Raw genomic sequence first — 21,989 nt, forward strand, 5'->3', positions numbered from 1 at the left:
AGCATGCTGCACCATGCACAGTGAGGGCTGTGGATGTGAGGGACTGCTAGTCGATGTGGAAACACTCTTGCTTGACTGCTGCATGCCATGATGGGGCTGTTTCTGTGTATTGTACACTCGATGTTGTTGCGGTTTGGGAGCACATTTCTACTACTGTGTAAGCTTGCGTGGCGTTGCAGGTTGTGTTTGGAGCACCTAACCTCTCCAGAACATCCTCCCCTTCCTCTAACTTTTCTCTCTCTCCTGCCTTGTCCTGTGATTATCGTTTGGGATATAAGGAACTAACAGCAGTTATCAGGTTATGCTCCCTTTCCAGTTTTTTTTAATTCTGTATTTCACTACTCAACTTATTGTTTGTATCCTTCAAACCCCTCCTTCTCCAAGCCTTTCTTTTGCTTTCCCAAAGCAATGTATTATTTAACAGCATTTTCCATTGTTCTGGAATTACTTTACTTTTTTTTGTTTGAGCCGCTCGTCTTAATTTTAGAATCACAGCCAAATTAAAGGCATCTACCACAGGGAATTGCTTAAACGTATCCTCCTGTTTTATGGAACTCTTATTTTATACCCACGAGGCGGCACCAATTTTTACAGGAGAACCTCTGTGAAATCTAACCTATCGCTTTGTGTGTGCAGGGTTTCGAAGGAGAGCAGCCTGCTACTCCTGTTCCCTTCTCAGCTGAGCATGACAGTTCCAAGTCATAACGGCGCCAACTATGGAAACCAGCTCAATACATACAATATAAGTACATATGGCAGCATCTAGATGACCAGACTTATTTCTATGCAGCCGTAGAGAAACGTAGAGAGAGAGAAACTAGCAGAGTATTCCAGTCCCAAAACTGTGCCCCCAAACTCGGATTTCTCAGGGTTGTTATAGGATTTTAGATTATGAGAATCTTATATCACAGTAAGATACATGTAGTCAATTACATTTGAATAATATACTTCCTAACGTGAGACGTGGAATGCTATGGCTTAGCAGCACATTCTACGCCTATACAGTTTCACTCGGCCTGCCCATGTGACACAATTTCCAGCAGTGGAAGATCATACTTAATGAGCCACGGTTTGGTGGACATCACACACATGATCCTTATTTTGGATTTCGGACAAGAGTGCCTCTCCCTCATGTATGATGTCTCACGCATCACTGGGCCTGCCTATGTCCTGAGCAGAGACTTAAATTGCAGCCAAACAGGCTTTTGGGTTTTGTAAATATCGGACAATCAGTAACAGTCTCATGGCTATACTTTGTCATATTGCTAATCCTTGCTGTGAAACTGCTCTGCTGTTGCAGCTGCATGGTCCAAGAGTCTGATAGAACATGAAGTACTGTCGCTTTCCACAGACCTATACATACGAAATAAATAGTTGATAAATTAGCAACATTTTCATGACAATCTACTCTGCGCGAAGTATTTGTTCCATTTTGAGGAATAGATACCAATAATCTATATACACACCTTGCAGGAGCCAAATTAGTAATGCCACGTTTAGTTAATTTTGTTTTTAATGAAGAATTGATTCATTTTGTTTATCAACAATTCACTAATGATCACCAATGTAAATGTGATGTTAGTTATTAGCGTGACATTTGTTTTTTTGTGATTCACCAGAACCAAATGGACTCTGTGGAAAGCATTTGTGTTATGCACAGTAATCTTCTGATTTGTGATCTGTGACTACATTGGAGTTAAAGTGCTGTTTTCTGTGCTAAAAGGCAGAACACTAATACCATTATTTAAATAGTTATTGACACACTAATGATACCGTGTGAATCAATTTGATATGATATGAAAAATATTGTTTCCAGTATATGTATTTCAAGTGAGACCATGATTTAGTGCGGTTGTACGGATTACAGGGAGAGCACCATGATTGGGACATATTTACATTCTATAATTAATATTTATTTCATTTTGAAATATCTTGCTTTTCTTTGTAATCAAGTGCTGAGTTGTTTGGCTGTGTGTTGCTGCCAAACGTGTGTCAGCCTAGTTCACACATGACATGCTACCTAAACTGTTAAATCATTATTTTCCAATCCTCAGACAGCCAATATTAAATTTTCTCAAGAAAATCTGATTGATATCCATCACCTTATTGTAACACACTTGAAAGATGTTTTAGCAGAAATGTATTGCAAATGGTAAGTGAGAAGATCATATATTCAATATATTAATTATTTTCTCAGTTCACCCAGGGTTTACATTAAATGTTCACACAATGTTCTTGTGTAAAAAAGCCATGTCACCATTGCTTATCTTTCAGAATTTTCAGCATTGTTGCCAAATGTTTGACCAGTTATCAATGTAACATTTACAATTTTGCTGCCATGTATCATTTAAATCTTACAAAAGGTATGATAACTTCTAATATAGGATATTTTCCTCTATAGTGTGGATGTCCTTTGACGGTAATTGACACCATCATGGCGGCGTTTAAAGGTGTTTGGACTCAGTCTTTCTGGAAAGCTGTATCTGGGGAATTTTTGGCTACCCTTTTATTTGTCTTGCTCAGCCTTGGTTCTACAATCAGCTGGGGTGGACGTGACAGCGCTCAACCTGTAGATCTTGTGCTGATATCGCTGAGTTTTGGACTCGGCATTGCAACCTTGGTGCAATGCTTTGGACACATCAGTGGCGCTCACATTAATCCTGCTGTGACGATTGCCTTGATTTGCACAAGAAGAATCAGCCTTTCCAAGTCAGTCTTCTATATCATTGCACAGTGCCTGGGAGCCATTCTGGGAGCTGGAACGCTCTACCTTGTCACACCCACAGATGTGATCGGAGACCTTGGCGCTACTATGGTAAACAATATACTTATTTTGTATATCTTTCTATTGTTGAAAATAAGAGGACCAATGTTTCAAAGTAAGTTGCATATGCAAATCAAGTTCTGTATAAATTTACTGCCGTTTTGAACACAAGATCGCTGGCTGCAATGTACAAAAGAGGCATTTTTAAAATGTATTTTTTATTTATTTGCATTCAAATTGAATCAACAATTTTTTCTAGCAAAGTTACAACAACATTTCCATGAATTAGATCAAATTAAATTGAGTATATGGTAATAAGGGACAACCAAACAGATAGACAAGTTTGTGTATCTGTCCTGGAAAATCAGGAAAAATTTACGCTTCCAATCTCTAGGAGGATGTCTATCAGAAATTTGACTACTGCAATAACATACTTGGTTTTATGGCCTGTCATTAAAGGCTTCCATCAGCAGTCTGTGTCTGAAATTTCAAAGTCCGAAAAGAGCAGTCTTATATGAGTAGAAAGTTTGGCAGTTAAGTCTGGGCACAATGTCATAATGTGAAAAAGAGATTCAACTGAAGTTGCATCATTACCTTGTCGACAATGGTTCTCCGATGATTGACCACGGATTGCCCAAATGTCATTGGTCGGGTGCAAATTCAAACGAGTCCCCAAGAATAAGTCTCTGACCAGTTTGTCAGGGCATTGCTTTAAATATTCACGTGGTGAGTTAAGTTTCCAGCGTTCTGATGCTAATTGAGCAACTGAGTGGTATGTATTTACCATCTCTTGCATTGAAATCCAGTCGCAATCCTGGAGTTTTCTTTTAACCCATAGTGGGTTGGATGTTAGTTGCTCAAAGAACTGCCGATTGTTTCTAGGAGGTTTAACATGGAGATACACCATCCAGTCAAGAAGGGATTGCGGTTTGACCACATCTCTTTGTGAATCATCTCTAACAACACACATCGCGATGGGTACTACTTTTCATGAACAAAACATGCCTTCAGGGCGGCTCTAGAGAGAGTCTGGAATGCTCAACATCGCCCCCCCCCCACAGATTACCGTGGGGACCACTTAGGATCTGTAAAGGTTTATCACTGGTACAATGGAAAACCGACCAAACCTTCTGTTCAGGGCATAAGCTTGGTAGATGTTTTCATTTTTTCCAAAAGATAGGTTGTCATTGGAACTTCGGTTTTGGAATTACTCAACCAGATGCCCAGGTACTTAAAGAATAGTACCCGTTCGACCTTCTCTCCATCTTGAATACAGTGGATGATGTTTTTCCCCTGGGTGCAGTTGCCAAACGTCATAGTCTTTGCTTTCCCCTTGTTAATTTCAAGGTTATTCTTTTTGATGTTAAATTGTAGAGCAGCCAGTTGCCTTTACAGGCCAATCGGGGTATGGTTGATTAATATGACATCATTTGCTTATAAAAGACGAGGCAAATGGAGTCCTCCGACCTTGGGGGAAAAAAATCTCATAGACACTAACGCATCAGGCATGTCCGCCGTTAAGAAGTTATAAAGAACTGGGGCCATAGGACCCCTTTGCTTGACTCCTCTAGTAGTTGTTATTTTGCTGGAGAGGGTCCCTACCTTGTTCAATCTGATCCTTAGAGTTGTACCAGAATGCATTGCCATGATGGGATCGAGTATTCTTTTTGGGCATTCTCTTTGTTTTAACTTCAACCAAAGTTTAGATCTGTTGATCTCTTGGACTAGGTCCACAAAAACAATATATATGTTGGATTTGTTTTTCCGAGAATTTTCTTTAACTGATTGTAATAGGAGGATATTTGCCACAGTGCCTAAGCCTTTGACGAATCCACTTTGAAGTGGGTTGTTACAGCTGGTATCCTTGCACCATGATTGAAAGTGGTCGGGGATGATGGAGCTGTAGAGTTTACCGATGACATCGAGGAGGGCGACAGGGCGGTAATATTTTGGGTTTCCTCAATCACCTTTTTTATGAATAGGAACCACTATCACCCTCCTCCAAGAACTCTGAAACTGGTGGCAGGTAGCAATTTGATTAAATAGCATGGAGATGAAGACTGCCCATTCATCAGGGAATTCCTTAAGCATACAGTTAGACAGCCTGTCGGGTCCTGGCACTCTAGAGCCTTTCAGCCTCTTAATTCGACTTAGGAGATCACAGTCATAAGTCAGGGAAAACCATAAACCAGGACACATGGTAGAGTCAAAGGTTTCGTTGGTGTCACAATTTGTGGAGTAAAAGGTGCTGAAGTGGTTCCACCAAGTTTCCTTGCTTATGAGATTTGGTTGGTTGAGGTTGGAAGCTGCTTCTTCTGGTTTTATCAATGACCACAATTTCTTGGGGTTTTTGCCAGCCTATGTTTTCAGCATGGATTCTGATTCATTCTGGTACCGCTGGTGTTTAGAGGCTAAGAGACAGTTTTTGTACCTTGATTTAGCAGTGATAGCTATACGATGGTCGTTAACTAGACCAGACCTGATCGCTATTTGTAGCAAATTTTGCACCTCCTTTCTTCGAGCCACTACTTTGGTCTCAAAGGAAAGCTGATGATTGTGAGCGGTGAAGCACTTCTTAGGATGATAACCAAATTGTTCGAAGAGTGGTGATTATTCCACACAAGAGCCTGGGCGACCCAAGTTGGACGTTAAGGCGGCTTTTATTCTTGTAGTGGATAGTTTCAAGTGGAGACTGCCATTACAGAGGACATGTGGTGTTAACATCCGGTCCCTGATCAGGGTCACTGGTGACAGCCATTCCAGTAGCAATAGGTGATGGCCACTGTTTATTGTCTTTATGACCTGGAATTGCTTAACCAAGGGCAGAAAGTTGTTTGAAATGTAAAGAGAGTCCAAAACTGAAGTAGAACCTATTTGCTCCCACGTTGGCTCAGGCGGGATATTTCCTTGACAGTTGCCATTGAACAGGTGCATGTCTCTAGAGTTCATATGGAGAGACCATGAATTTCACTTGATGGAGTCGGGCTCATCGGTGTTCCATGCACCCGCTTGCTTTCTGTTGTTTACCAAATCCAGGATATTAAAGTCCCCACAGATGATGACGTTTGTGCACTGGTGGTTAATGAAAGCATTGTCCAACAGGTCAGTGACCTGATTTATAAATGCTTCCATTGTAATTGGTGCAGAATTCCAGTACATATTGTTGATAATTATTTTATTCACGTCTTCAGTCGTTGTTGGTGCTGCCTCGCGATTTCAACCGACCACTACTTCTTGTGTTAGAGCGTTTGTTGATGTAGAGTTTAGGAGGAAAAGGGGACTGCCTGATTTCACCGCAACCAGGAGACCCGCAAAGGGACGGCCTACAGAACCTTTAGAAGCAGGATTTAATGACATTTCAAAACTGTCCAGAACAGGCTTTTTCCTCAGCCAGGTCTCCTGCAGACAAATCAGGTCAAACTCCCCCAAGTTGATTTCGCTTGGTTTGGTCAGATGACCAAACCCCCTAGTGTTCCAAGAAGCAAGCTTTAAGATTCCTGTTGCAGATGATAAAACATTTGTAGGTGGTTCCTTTTTATGTGGTCATTGGGGTGAACTGGTGGGTTGCTAGCTTGTGTTATGGTTCGATAAGGCTCTGGCAAGCCAGGTCCAGTCAGCTGTAACCAGGCTGGATTTCTTTGGGTTTACCCTCTGCTCAGCACAACCCACTTTGCAATTTGATGCTGGAAAGTAACGTTTATTTTTAGTCTAGGACCTGACGGGACTCTGCCCCCCCTAAAGGGTCCTTCAATGTGTTTGATGAGGCCAGTCACGATGAGTTGATCTCTGTTGGTAATCTTCCTCCGTTAGCATTCCTGATGGCCTTAGTTTCTAGTATGGGTTTAGTATGGGTTTAGGGCAGGTTGATGGTGTCTCGTCTGACTGTTTTTACAACTGTCAGGTCGAACCACAGAAGTAGTAGACTCTCAGATGCCTAGAGTAACATATTCTTGACTACCGGTGACTTGATGTGCAGATACACTGCATCTAGTCGTCTTTCGTCACACAATTCAATCAAAGAGAAGTTGGAGGATTAAAGCTGTCTTAAGTTTGGGGTGGAGGTGAGGAGTTCCAGGACTAAACAACGGTTGACAACGGCAATCCAGCCCTCTCTCTAGTCTAAGGGTACGGGTGCGGGTTATTTTGTGACCAGGTAACTCTGCCACCCGGCTGTTACTACGTCCTCCAAACTCTCTTTATTTTAGATCTTCCCACATTCTTAAGTTTCCTCCATGAGTGTCAGAGCCTTTGTGTTGTGGGTCAAATTTTTTGCACGCTTGGTGGTCCCTAGAGATAGCTGATAGTTCGTCAATTTGAACTCTTGTCTCTTCTCAGCCAAAGTCATAAATGTAGGCGAGGCTGGAGGAGGTATTGTTGTCTCTCCTTTTTCAGCGTTGGCCTTAGCCTCCTTTGACGAAGCGGCTGCTATCCTGGCTGAGGACTGAGAGTTTTTAGATGTATCCAGAGAGTATGTTGACAAATACAACAATGCTATTGAAGTTGGGCTTAAGGGTTTGATGCTGGGGTGGCTTACTGAAGCATTAGCGGCGGCGTTCGTAGGAGGCCTAGTTAGTTTGTAAAATAGTCTCAACAGCCTGGTTTTAGCACTGTATGTTGAGGGGCTGGTTTTGGTGCTGCTGTCACAGTTTTGTTTTGTATCTGGGCGATGTGCCAGATTGTCATTCATTAAAGGTCTGCTGTTGTCTCTTTTGGAGAACCCTGATGACTTTTTGCTGGTTGAAGATTGAGAAGGCCAAGTTCCCCGTAACTCCTTCACCTTTGTAGGCCACCCAGATATTGTTCAATGTCTCGTCATTGTTGCGTGCAAATTGTTTGCACGCATTGGTCCCTTCTCCCGAGACTTAAGGAGCGCTTTTTCACTTTGTGGGTTCTTAGGTGTTTCCGGCCGAACAGGGTGTTCATTTGTCAGGTCCACCGACAGCGACTCGTTAGTTGTCTGGACAGACTTTGTATAGGTCATACGTTCTATAATGTAAGGCTGTGAGCTTTCGTCCCTGAAGATAAGTTTTCGTGCGCCGTAACAAAGCCTTCAAGGTAGATGAGTATCGTATGTGTCATGGTCAGTAATGTAGTGTGCTCTTTAAGAGTATCATTGAGCTGTTTGTACAACTTAGTGAATGGTTCCAGTGCGATGGTAATCGTGGAGATGATGGATAACAAGTCCAAAGTGGCATTTTGATTGGGAATAGGTGTTGCGAATTACAATGACTGTATTATGATCAAGCTGTCAAGCAGCACAAGAAAGGGGATGGAAACTGGGTGTTGCATCATTCCCGGTGTGCTCTGGCTAGTGGTTGGCATCAGTGCAGCAGGCAGTGGTCCCACGAGCTGCATCTTGGCCAATTGAGATAATGACCCAAAATATCTTCCGGAAGAATTGTGTGTGAATTTTAATTTAAGTTAATGTTCTACATTTCAATGAGGGGACATTAAAAAAATAAGCTTTTGTAGTAAGTCCCCTGGCATTTCTGACATAAACATTCAACTGATATTAAAAGTAATTTGTCTGGGGGGAGCGCTGTTGCGCACGTTCGGACATGGCTGCCTGATCAGAACGCTCCGGCCCGAGAACCATCCGTTGACTATCCTGTTTCAGAGCCCGCAACGGGGAGCTGAGCACACCGGAATGTGTGTTAAGGGTAGCAGCATCTGCACTGAAAATCCTGGAACGAGCGAGGCCTTGGTTGCGGAGATACACGGCTCAGCGGTTCCAGCGGGGCGGAGCTGTGGCGTGCGCCGACCCCGGGAACCAGAAGAATACTGCTGGGAGCCGCTGACACTCTAGCCAAAGGGCCATAGAGAGCAAAGCCCGCGAAAAACGACCGGTGCTGCGGCGGAGCAACCCAACCTGAGCGGCCAGCTCCCCTCTCCCTCTCATACCTACACCAGACCCAGCCGCGGAGAAACGGTCCGACGTCATGACCACCCGATGAGCGGCGGCTCCCACACCGCGCTGCTGGAAACCTGCGGCTAGAGACGAGTCAGACCCTGCCCTCACGACACACACAGCTCAGGCAAGGCCGGCCCCTCGCGCTGACATCCCGCGCAGCCCCCTAAGGCCCCCGCTTGCCTGCTGGAGCTGTACGGCGAGCCGAGTGACGGCTGGGCGGCTTGACTCCCTGCGGGAGTGAGACAAGGTAGCTGGGGGTGCAGAGATCCCCACAAACTTTACGCAGAGGGCTGGCCTGTGAGGCGGACACATTGAGGGGACAAGGTGAGGCGGATATATCCCTGACTAACTCCTCCAGCGACCCCGGTGTATGGGTCATTGAGCCTTGGCTGCTATTTGGCTGCGTTTGAAGCTACACGTGTGGACCTCGAAGTACCGAGGTGGCCTGAACACCCGAAACCACAGGTCAGTGAACTGACGAATACAGGGGCATGGGGAGCACGAGGAAGCAAGACAAGATGGCCGAGGGAGTAGGAGCTAAGAAGAAAAGGCCAATGGACTCATATACTAGCGGCCAGGCGGGGGGCAGCGAGACGGAACCGCCGATAACTAATCCTATGACGAGTGTGGAGAACAGAGACATGGTTGAATACCTGACCAATATAGTCCAAAGTGGCTTTTTATCCCTGAATGTGAAACTGGACGACATCGTAACGACCATAGGGACTCTGAAAACCAGAGTTGATAAACAAGACCTGAGACTAACAGAGGCAGAGAATAGACTTGGAACAACGAAAGACACAGTAGCATGACATGACCAAGGCATTGCCCAGCTCAGAGAGAACTTGAATAGGCTGCAGAACAAATGCGAGGATTTGGAATCACGCTCAAGAAGGAACAATGTACGCATAGTTGGGGTTCCGGAGTCATTCGGCAAAGACAAAATGGAAGCACGAGTTGAGGCACTCCTCCAAACTCTCTCTCTGATCACTTCTTAGTTGAACGTGCACACCGCACTCTGGCCCCGGTGCTGAAACCTGGAGCGCCACCCCGCACGATAATTGCAAGAATGCTCAATTATAGGGACAGAGACACGATCCTTCGACTGGCACGGAGCATGGTACACTACACTACGAGGAAAACCGTATACACATTTACCTGGATTTTACCACCGGAGTCCAGGCGAGTCGTAGGTCATATGAGCCAGTTAAAAAACTTCTAAGAGCAAGACAAGTCCCGTATGCACTAATATTCCCAGCCAAGTTGCGAATCCAATACGGAGGAAGGGCACAATTCTTCGAGACGCCTGCTGCAGCCCAGGCCTATGTGGAGGCCACCATTCCGCTGCCTCCTAAAGGTCGCGGACCAGACCAGAACGGGAGACACCCACCTGCAGATGCAGACTGAAACCTAGCTACGTAACCCAACACATGCAAGTATCCTTCTGGTTTTGGGACTGCTTGGCCTCCATGAGGGCTCCAAGTAATGAGAAGCGGGCCGTGAGCCAGTCGGGTAGCCTCGTGATGCAACGAAGTATCCTCAGGAATGTTCCTAACAGTTGTCAGGGTCCATCGTCAAGTTGGGGCAGATGATGTCGGTGGAGGGAGGGAGGGGGGGGAGGGTGGGGATGTTTTGTACAATTGCAACCACCCAGACGAGTTTAAGTCTCGGGGAATAGCAAGTATGTTTGAAAGTTGTGTGTTAACTGAAACATGGTCTCGCGGGCGCCGACGCCACTCAGATGTTAATAATTTGCATAATCGGGGTCGCTACAGTAAGCTACATTATGTTCGCATGGAAAATGGGTGATGGGTTAAAGATAAGACTAATGTCATGGAATGTCTGAGGCCGAAACAATCCAATGAAAGCCAGGAAGGTAGGCAACTATGCCACCAGGCATGGACCACACATACTGATGGTGCAAGAAACGCACGCACAGAAATTGGTTAATGAGAACTTACTGGCTAAATGAGGTAAACTGCGATGCTATAACAATTACTCCTCACAGTCCAGAGGCGTGTGCACCCTCATACACCATTCGCTGGGCTTTCTTGCAAAGGGCCACTTAGCGGACCCAATGGGTAGATATGTGCTGGTCTGGGGGGAAATCGCGGGGAAACAAATAACCTTGGTGAATACCTATGGCCCCAACTTAGACAACCCTGATTTTTACCTACAAATGCTTGAGATCCTTGCTAATCATGATGCGACCACTGTTATATGGGGGGGAGACTTCAATGTTGCGATAGACCAGGCCCTGGATAGATCTTCCAAAGGGAACAGGCCACCTACAAGGGTAGCATTGACCTTGAAACAGATCCTCTCGCAATTGTCCCTGATTGATGCCTGGAGGGTACTCCATCCAACCAGCAAACGGTATACATTCTACTCCTCTGTGCATGACAGTGAGTCACGTATAGATTATTGGTTCGTGTCCTCAGACATGGCACCAGCGCTGCAAAATTGTGATATCTTGCCCCGTATGCTATCGGACCACTCCCCGGTTATATTGGAGATTATACTGAAAGAGGCTCCTAGACCGGCGCGAAGATGGAGGATGCCTAGAGGTATACTTAGGGACCCAAATGTTGTCGAAACCTTACATGAGGAAATCGCTAGCTTCTTTACAGACAATGTTGGGTCGGTAGCCCAAATATCAACAGTATGGGAGGCCTTTAAAGTCTGGGTGAGAGGGGCCTTGATATCCAAAACCACTGGTCTATTTAAGGGCATACGTACGGAACTGGAGGGGATGGAGAGGGAATTGAGCGAACTGGAAGAAACACACATAGTGGAGACACACTGGCCAAAATACATAAACTCCTTAGAGATTTCGATAAGTTAGCAATGCGGGAAATACAATATATGGCAGCCCCGACCTCGGCGCGCAGATATGGTGAGGGTAATAAAGCCGGGAAAATGTTGGCCAACTTGGTCAAACAAGAGAAACAAGCAATCCCGATCGCCACAATCCAAACGGCACAGAATGAAATAATCACGAGTGAACAAGGAATTAATGACGAATTTGTTAAATATTACAAAAATCTCTATACGAACAGAGATAGGAAATCCCCTTCTGAGATTAGGCGCTACCTCACGGTGCTAGACCTCCCTAAGCTCCCAGAGGAGAGTAAATTGATACTAGAGCAGCCTGTTACAGCAGAAGAGCTTACCGAGGCAATCAAGGAGCTCACATCTGGCAAAGTGCCGGGCTCAGATAGACTGAGCGCTGAATTTTATAAAGAGTTTCGGGAGGAGCTGGTCCCGGTAATGTTGGAACTATGGGAGGAGGCCCTGGGTAAGCTAATATTGCCCCCCCCACAATGCGAGAGGCTATAGTTACGGTATTGCCTGAACCGAGACGCCCGCCACAAGATATGGCATCGTATAGACCCTTATCCCTGAGAAATGTGGACGCTAAGATCTTTGCGAAGGTGCTGGCGAACCGCATGCTACCCTTTACACCCACGCTGGTACATGCAGACCAAAGTGGGTTTATTCCCCGAAGGTCCACTGCCTTAAACCTGCATAGGTTATTCGGCATAATGGCACAAATTAACCCAAACAAGCAAGCGGTGGCGGTGTTCCCAGTCTCCTGGGAATACCTCTTCTTGGTGCTTGAGGCGTTCGGAGTGGGCCCCCACTTTATCAAATATGTCAAACTGCTATATACTGCCCCTGGGGCGAAAATATGCACAAATAGAACCATATCTGAGCTGTTTGAACTGGGCAGAGGAACCAGACAGGGGTGTCCCTTCTCCCCCATTCTTTTCGCTTTAACAATAGAACCCATGGCAGCTGCAGTTCGGTTGAGACATAGCAACAGGGTCATTACACTGAAAGGAGCCACCCAAATAATATCATTGTACGTGGACGACACGCTGCTTCATGTCCGTGAAGCGGAAAAAAACATTGACCCCATCATGGCAGACATTAACGAATTTGCACAGTATTCCGGTTAAACGTTAAACAACTCCAAGTCAGAAATATTTCTGCTCACCCCTTCCACGCAAAGCCCCGCTCTGACATGTGGCCTCAAGTGGGCGGACCGAAACATTAGATACTTGGGGGTGTTGGTTTCAGGTAATAAGCAAACCCTTTATATGGATAATCATGATCTGGCACTGCAAACAATCAATACCAAACTACAGGTCTGGAGACACCTTCCAATTTCATTGCACGGCAGAATCGCAATCCTTAAAATGATAGTGCTCCCGAAACTGCTATACCTATTTGTAAATATCCCCATATGGCCAGGAAAGGAATTCTTCTCCAGGCTTAGGTCCATGGCGGTGTCGTTTCTCTGGAACGGGGGGTGGCCAGGATCAGCTGGGAAAAGATGACAGAACCATATGAAACAGGGGGGATAGCGGTGCCAGATTTTGAGCTCTACTGCATAGTGGCGCAGGCTCAATTCGCAAGGCACTGGTATGATGATGTAGATAATTCGCCCCACACCTGGATAGAGGAGTACACCACTGCACCCACAGATGTTAAATCAGTTATTTATGATACAAGACAAAGGGATGCATGTGAATTTGACCCTGTGAGCTGCACCGTCTGGGCCTGGGGGGCGATATTTAAAAGACTGAATATAGAAGTGCCATATAACCCCGAGACTCCCCTTTGGAACTATCCAAACATCCCCCCTACATTTGACACCAGTATACAGGATGCCTGGGACCCTAACAAAGAGATGAAAGTGGGAGATATGTATATAGAGGGGAAGTTTGCAACCCTTGATGTATTCACAAGAGGCATGGGAGGAGGCCCGCTCAGCATATTACAGTATTATAGAATGAGATCTGCATATCAGGCATGCTTTCCATCATTCCCTGACGAACCCACCTCTCACCCTTGCACACAACTGGTTACAACACAGGACGGGCTGGGTATCTCCAAATTGTATGAGATAATACAGATCCACACTCCCACGGCCAACCGGGTGAAAGAGAAATGGGAAACAGATATGGAAATGCAAATACCTGACGACAAATGGGGCAGATATTGTGCACTCACGAAAAAGGTATCCCTCAATGCGGGACTACGCCAGATACAATTCAAGATTCTCAACAGGTTACACTACACCCCTGCTAAGGTTGCTAAATTCACACCAGACGATTCAGGCAATTGTCCCAAATGTGGGATTCCGCAAGCGGGATCCTATCACATGTATTGGAAGTGCCCGGTATTGGCGCGGTTCTGGGAGAAGGTGGCCGCCATGTTGACTGATGTCACACAGATTCCTAGACATTTGTCTACCCAAAAATATCTGTTCGGGGACATCGGTAAATACTCGGAGAAAGTCAGAAGACTGTTTAATGTATCATGTATTATTGCTAAGAAATGTATATTGCAAGTATGGAAAAGCTCGAAGCCCCCTACCATGGACACTTTCTTGCGAAAACTAACATACATTAATGAGTGTGAGGCACAATATGTGCTCAACCAACCCAGCACAAGCTGACCGAAGGACATCTGGTGCCCCTTTAGGACATATCTATGTGACATGCTTACGGCCAGCGAAACAGATATGTGAACGATGAACTGCTTACCATGTGATGATGCTATTGCTGTAAATTGACCACAGAATTTATTAACTGAGTGATGTTGTAACTGATGAGACCTTAATAAAAAGATGTTTAAAAAAAAAAAGTAATTTGTCTGGGAGTTTTTATTACTAAATGAAGCATTTTAGATAAGTGATTTTAGAAGTCAAAAATCGTAAAACCCTCACCTCAGTAACCTTTGTGTGACATGCACTTTCCTCTGGACTATTGGAATGTGCTCTCCAGTATTGTACAGAACAACAGCATTGTTTTTTCATCCCGTTATTCATTCTTCATAAAAATAACAAAAGCGTTCATACATGCAGGTGCAATCAATAACTGAAATAATTCCCAGAATATTAGTTCTGATTAGAGAGCTTCTAATATTTTGTCCAAGATCTTGGAGAACATCTTAGCATCTAGTTTTAATAGGGCGACTGGTCTGTATGAGCCGTGGCTTCACTAATTGTGTTAAAGATGGATCACATGGTTATACAATCATTGAAGAGATCCCTCCAGGAGCAATCAGGTTGCTAGAAAAGCATATGTAAAAACCCTTGTAAAGCCATCAAGGCCTGTGCATTGTGGATCAAAAGAGATGTAATACCTCTAAAGCTTCCTTATTAATATTGGGGTCATCGATAAGTTCTTTTTGTGTACTGGTGATTTGGAGGAGTTTAGTTTTCTAATTTACTTACCCCTTTTGTCTGGTAATAATTCATTAGCTGAGAACCATAATTGATAACCTGTTTGCAATGCTGTCATCTTGGAAGCCTCATCAAAAACTCTTACCTTGTCTCTGTTATTTAAAGCATAAATGTGCTTGACAGCTTGAGGTATTGGGCTAACAACTAATCAGCCTAGATACTGTTCTTGTGAAAGGCTAATTTCAGGCTAAATATGGATCTTTCAGCTTTGTTGAAGGATATTGCACTTAGTTGCCCTCTCATCGCTATTCGGATACAAAATAACCTAATTGAGATTTTTAATCATTAATCATTCTGCCTCAAGTTTCCTGGCCATAGCTAGTTCAGTCCCGAGTGCCAGGAACTTCCCTTTTAGTAATGTCTTCAATCATCTAAATAAATTGTACTATTTGCTCTGATATGGCCAGCACAACCACCAAATCCCACAATATGTGCAGGAGTTGTTACCAGTCTTTACTAATGGGGCCATAGGGATAAAGATTAGTTTGTGATCAAAGATCATAAAACTGCCAATTAACACCTCCATGATTGCGTCTCGTAAAGTTAATGGTGTGAATATGTAATCAAGTCTAGTATATATTTTCTGATAAGAATATACATACCCTCTTTCTTAATGTAACTATCTCTATATATCCAGAATGCTCAAGTTCACACATTCCTGTTCAAGCCCTTCAAACAAAGGCCTAGTTTGTGTTGCTAGGTCTATAGAGTGTTCCACTTCCTTGTTCATTAACATATTAAAATGTCCTCCCAAAATGATTTATTCCTTTGCTGCTTGTGACACTATACATGGAATATGTTTCATGAACCCCTCCTGCTCTAGGTTGGGGGGCATGCATTGTGATGCTGGAAATGCATCGGAGGGACAGGGCCTCCGTATCCTTGTCCTTTACTGCTTTTTATCGTGTGTTCTGTCGTGTTTTCCGTGCAGGAGCTCATGTGGTACTCCTGGCGGTGCAGCTCTCTCTCTTTCGGGTTGGTGAACAGACCCATGGGATACCCTTAGGGCACCCATGGGTAAGGGTGCAAGCCTGTGCCCCTAGTGTATGTTTTTGGGCACCTGTGTGTGACCCACAAAGCAGGGTACGGGCTGGTGGCAGCTCTGTGCTGAAATGCCTGGTGCCCTGAGCGTCCTCCTTTTTGGGATGCCCAGGCCCTGTCATTTGGAATCCGTAGATTCCGGATGAAGACAAAATGGCCCCCATGGCCTCTTGCCTTCCATCACCTGTTACCTTGATCTTCCCGAAGTCCCGGGAAGCCCTGCCTCTGTCCCTCCCCCTGACTGGCTGTTGGGTGGAAGTTCCATATATGGTAGTGTGGGGAAGTGCCGACCAGACTGGCTGGAGCCTTCTCAACGACCGTATGTTGTGGGTAAGCCTTTGGGTGGGACCTGGGTGAATGGAGTGTGTGACGAATATGCATTCTATGTTGTGGCTGTGTAGTATCTGGTGATTGACACAGTGGTTGAGACAGCCCTGCCCGAAACCGGTATGAATGCAGCTTGGAGTGTTGAATGGCTCGGTACTTGTCCCAATACACATAACCTGTTGTGAGTGTCTGGAGAGAAGTGAATGGCCTGAATGCCCCATGTGCCTGATTGGCTGCCTGTCTGCATGAATGACTGTAGTCATGATTGGATGCTTGAGTGTGACTCAGCGGAATGAATGGGAGATCAACAGTATATCTGGGGACCTCTCACTGCTAGGAATTGTGTTCAGAAGCTGAAGTCCACTACGACGAGTAACTGGAGTACCTGAAGCTTGATCTTGAAACCCTGCTGGACGAGAAGAATTGCTGTTGCTCTCCTTCGCAATTTGAAAGCTGCTGTGCTTCAAGAACTGACCCAGAGAGGACCTGGTAAGGCGCCCTCTTCCCGAGCTACGAGGGACCATCGTGCACAGCTGTTCTTTGTCTAAGCTCCCTGGTAGACAGACCCTCGACAGGCTGCCGACTCGATACAGGGATTGCTGCGGAACTCCAAGGAGAAGCGCCCGGACTGTTGTCCGCCACTGTCGACGACCGCCGTCGCTGACTGGAGCCGCCATGCTCCCTTTGCCTAAAAACTTAATTGATCCAAGGATGCTCTCGTCCGCATCGTCGCTGCTGTATCCTGCTGGAGAAGGCCTGACCGTCGACACGCTGAGGAGCATCCACCGGTGGGTTTCCCGCCACCCAAAGACCACAGAGACACTGATGACTCGACGCACTTGCTGGCCCACAGTTCTTCAACTCTTTGCAGTCCAGAACTATCGACACCGAGGTGCCCCGCATACCTCTTCCTGGCAGGACGTTTACCCTTCCCCGTCAATGAGCACCGCTAGGCACGACGTGGCCACTTCACCGTTGTATCTCAACCTGTTCTCCGTCAGACGTTCGACGACCCGTGACTCTTGCCTGAAAGGGAGGACACTCAAGAAGGGTTTTCGATTTACCCACCGAGGAATGCTACAACGCCAGGTACTTTGGGGTTGCAGAACTATTGGAAAGTCTAGTGTGAACACAATGTGGACTGGGCTTGTATCTTTCTTCTACAGGTTGCCGATGTGGGGGGATCTCCACACCGAACTGTGTCTAGGTAGCGGGACCAGTATTCTGCCAGTTGCTCAACCATCTTGCTTTCTTTCCTTTCTCTACTGCTGGTTTCCTCTTTATTTTGATCTATGTGTCATTCTGACCGTATGCACTTTAAGGAGATCTAATAACGTTAGTGGTACCACTTTAGAATTATATATATTTACCATTTTTGATTTTCAGAGTACAAAGTGAGTTATCGTGAGCGTGTATATGACCTTGAATATTAATTATATAAAGACTGTATTTTAACCGATACATTGGGCCTCATTACAACCCTGGCGTTGGACCATGGTGCTATTTGCACCATGGTCCATGCCGGATTCCGCCATGGTGGATGGCGGATTTACCGCCCCATTCCAAGGTTGGCGGGGCGGTAAATCCCCATTCACCATGGCCCCTTCCCCATTCCCATTTTTGGCCCATAGGGCTCAATGGGAATGGGGAAGGCGCTAATTACGGTACTGTAAAATACAGTGCCGTAATTAGCACCAAGGTCCCTTAGCGGGTTGGACTTTAACGCCTGCAAAAAGCAGGCGTTAAAGTGTGAATCGGGCGTTAAGGGTTTTACGGCGCCGCAGCCTTTTACGGCGCCGTTAACCCCTTAACGCCAGGGTTGTAATGAGGCCCACTGTGTGACATTCCTTTGTGGGTGCTTGGGGACTACACTGTACTTGAGAACCAGCTCGCATCACCTCCTGAGAAGCTAGGCCTTGATTGCTCTACCACAATACCAATAATAGAGAATCTTGGGAGGGGTCCTCTGTGCCTCTCCTCTACCATATAGAGAGCAGAAGTACAGACCCCCCCCTCCGGTCTTTACAGCTGGTGGCAGCAGTGGGATGCTTATGGTTTTAAGACTCAGTGTATAACCGTGCCACTTACGAAGGATATCTGCGCTTTGTTAAATTAAGGTTAAGTCAGATAAAAGATAATTGCATTACAAGCAATGGAATCTATTGCGAATGGTAAATTGACTTAGATGAGCTTCGAGGCTCTCCAGAGTGCTTGTGAAGCCAGGGAATTAGACTGTGTGGCTAAGTCTAGGGCTGAGCTGATAGCTGCCCTGGTGGACTACCAGATCGATTGTAAAACTCTTGAAGGGGGGGATACAACCAATGAGGACTCTACCCTGGGGGGTTGGCACCGAATCTGATTCTGGGAATGCCAACATTCCTGCTGCCTCTGTTCCAAACCCCAGCAGTCCCTTAGAACTTGAGTTATTAAGGATGAAGTTGTCCTTTGAATATCGCAAGTTGTCAATTGATGCTGAGCTTAAAAAAGAGGAGTTGGAACAGCAAGTGGAGCTCAAAAATAGGGATCTTAAACTCAAAGACAAAGACACTGAATGTCAGCGAATCCAGCTAGAGAAAGCTTGAGTGGAGACTTCAGCGAAACCAGTTGAGAGTGTCAGGTCCCCAGCAACCAAGTTCATGAAAGATTTGGTTGGTGTGTATGCGGAGGGTTCTGATATCCTCCAATGGATTGAAGCATTTGAAATGGCTTGTGCAATTCATGATGTTGATAAGAGAGATTGGGCTAAGTGTTTGTTAAGCAGAGTGCCTCAAACTGGATATGACTGTATTCTGAAACTGAGTGTGGAAGAAAAGGGTCAGTATGAGTGCATGAAGTCTGCCTTAATCGCCAAGTTTGGCAAAACGCCTACCCAATATCTTAAACGGTTCAGGGATTTTAAGAAACGAGAGAATGTGTCTTGGGTTAACTGGGTGAGTGCTGCACACATGAACATGATGGGGTGGATTGATGGTTACAAAGTGAAAACGTTTGTCGAATGGTCTCACCTCTTGTTTTTTGAGCATTTTCCGGAAGCCTGTTCACCAGAGCTGCGTCAGTATGTTGCCGACCAGAACATTTTGGATCCCTTTAAGCTGGCTAGGTTGGCTGAAAAGTGGGTCTCCCACCGGGTGTCTCCTAAGGACTCCAGTGGGAAGGACAAGAACAAAGAAAAGAGGGCCTCTCAAAGCTGAGGAGTCACACAAGCAGTCACAGTCGGGTAAACCAAAACCTTCCTCTCCAAAGACCCAAAAACCTAGTGGGGATAAGTCTGTTGTGGGTGGGAGTAAGAGTAGTGGTCCGCCTACTGCAAAGCAGAGTCCCATTGGCTCCAGTATCGTACCCCACACTCCTGTCACTTGTTGGGATTGTGGGGCTCTGGACCACCGAAGGGGTGACCCCAACTGTAAGGGTAAGGCACTTGGAGTCCAGGCTGCCAGCCTGACCACCCCTACTCTGTACCTGAGGTGGAGGCCACTGTCTCCCCTCCTCTACTGGGATCACCTTCGGTGCCCCCGTAGAGATTTCCTTAGTGTCCCTTGGGGCCTGGACCAGTACGCAGAAGTACTGGCGACTATCCCACAAAACACTCGTAGGTTTTTGAGAAGTGTCCTCTTGATTGGCCAGCCTTCTACTGGTTTGAGGGACAATGGGGCAAGCATGACAGTGGTGGACAGGACCCTGCTCAAGCCAGAGGACTATGTAGGTGCTCCTCTGAGAACCACCAGGTTAGCTGGTGGGCCTCCCAAATTATTGCCTGTAGCCTTAGTCAACATTACGATTGGATACAAGACAGCAAAGCTTCTGGTCCTTGTTCAGGACAACGTGCCTGCGAACATTTTGTTGGGAAACGATTTGGTCGAGTTGGGGATGATCATGGATGGTCTACCCATGGCTGCTGTGGCGGTCACCCAATCTTAGGTCACCCAGGGTCCGGCTGCGAGCCCGGTACCTTTGCTGACGGGGAAACCCAAGGCACGAAAGAAAAGGAGGAGTAAGACGGCCGCCCCTGTGGAGGGAGCCCCTGCTCGTCCCGCTGTTCCGATAGCACCCATTGGGATTCAAGCTCTGGACGGGCTGGGTCCAGTGGTAATTCCCATCTCGACTCCTGTGGGAGACGAGCCAGAAGACTTTCCTGTGGGAGAGGCTCTTAACCCGGAGGATCATCCCGACCTTCAATGCTTGTTGGCTGAAGGGGGACCCTCCCGGGCAGACTTCTGTAAGGGACAGAGAGAGTGCCACTCTCTCAAGGGTCTGAGGACACAGGCCCTGTCCCAGGCACAAGGCGAAGTGCCTAGGACATTTCGGATTTATTGGGATGGTGAGCTCCTTGTTAGCGAGCCCACTAATCCTGAACCTGGTGCCCTCAAGAGGTTGGTGGTACCCCTGGTTTACAGGCCCTTCCTGCTGCATTTGGCGCATGAGGTGCCCTTAGCTGGTCATCTTGGGACCAAGAAGACAAAGCAGCGGCTCTCGGCCCATTTCTACTGGCCACAGATGGGAGTAGAAGTGGAGTCCCATTGCAGGACCTGCCCAACTTGTCAGTTGTCTGGCAAGACTGGAGGCAGAGTCATCGGCCCACCGCAACCATCGCCGGTGGTTGGAACACCGTTTGAGAGGGTGGGCATCGACATTGTCGGTCCCCTTGACCCTCCCACGTCGGGTGGGCATCGGTTCATCCTAGTCTTGGTAGATCATGCCACCAGGTACCCTGAGGCTATACCCATTCGGACGGTTACAGCCAATGTGGTTGCCAGGGCTCTCCTGGGCATTTTCACCCATATTGGATTCCCTAAGGAGGTTGTCTCGGATAGAGGATCCAACTTCATGTCAAGTTACATGAAAACCATGTGAAAAGAATGTGGAGTAACCTACACATTCTCCACCTCTTACCACCCACAGACCAACGGTTTGGTTGAGAGATTTAACAAAACTCTCAAGGGCATGTTAGGTGCTTTGGAAGAGCCCCTCAGGAAGAAGTGGGATCTTCTCCTGCCATGCCTGCTGTTTGCTTACAGAGAAGTACCTCAAGAGGGTGTTGGTTTCAGCCCCTTTGAGTTAATCTTTGGACATCCCGTGAGGGGGGCCCCTCGCTTTGATCCGAGAAGGTTGGGAGGCCACCCCTCCAGGTCCCGCCCAGGCAAGTGGGGGACTATGTGTTAGGCCTCAGACGGAGGATGACACAGATGATGGGTCAAGCAACAGTGAATCTTAAGGCTAGCCAGGAATTGAATAAATACTGGCACAACCTTAAAGCATCGCAAGTGGATTGGACTCTGGGACAGGAGGTCCTCGTGATGGAGCCTACCAAGCCTCGGGCTTTGGCGGATAAATGGACTGGACCTTTCAGGATCATCTCCAAGATGGGCGAAGTAAATTATCTGGTTGACACGGGAGCCTCGGGGGTAGCCCCTCAGATACTCCATGTTAACAGGCTCAAGCGTCCACAGGCGGGACGATGTCTCAGGTCTCTTGCTAGCTTCAGAGCAAGAAGAGGATGGGAGTGAGCCCCTTCCTGATTTGCTGCATAGCAACCCTCAGGATGGCTCCGTGGAGGGAGTACATCTCTCTCCCGATCTGACAACAGAGCAGCAGAGGGCCTGCAGGGCTCTGCTTCGGCAGTACGCCTCTCTGTTTTCACTGAACCAGGCCTTACACCATGGTGTAGGCACGAGATTGACACTGGTGACAGT

General features: G+C 46.5%; 1 protein-coding gene across 1 annotated transcript in view; it reads left to right on the plus strand.

The window, feature by feature from the left end:
* The first annotated feature begins 2,405 nt into the window (after nucleotides 1-2,405).
* Nucleotides 2,406-21,989, plus strand: part of LOC138498607 (aquaporin-4-like) — a 322,873-nt gene continuing 303,289 nt past the window's right edge. The window contains exon 1 of the mRNA XM_069622335.1: nucleotides 2,406-2,815. Within this exon, the coding sequence (XP_069478436.1) occupies nucleotides 2,435-2,815 (381 nt within the window). The 5' untranslated portion in view covers nucleotides 2,406-2,434. The remainder of the gene's footprint in view (nucleotides 2,816-21,989) is intronic.

The sequence above is a fragment of the Ambystoma mexicanum genome, chromosome 5q (assembly GCF_040938575.1).
Source record: "Ambystoma mexicanum isolate Mex_15411 chromosome 5q, UKY_AmexF1_1, whole genome shotgun sequence".
In the NCBI taxonomy this organism is placed as follows: Eukaryota; Metazoa; Chordata; class Amphibia; order Caudata; family Ambystomatidae; genus Ambystoma; species Ambystoma mexicanum.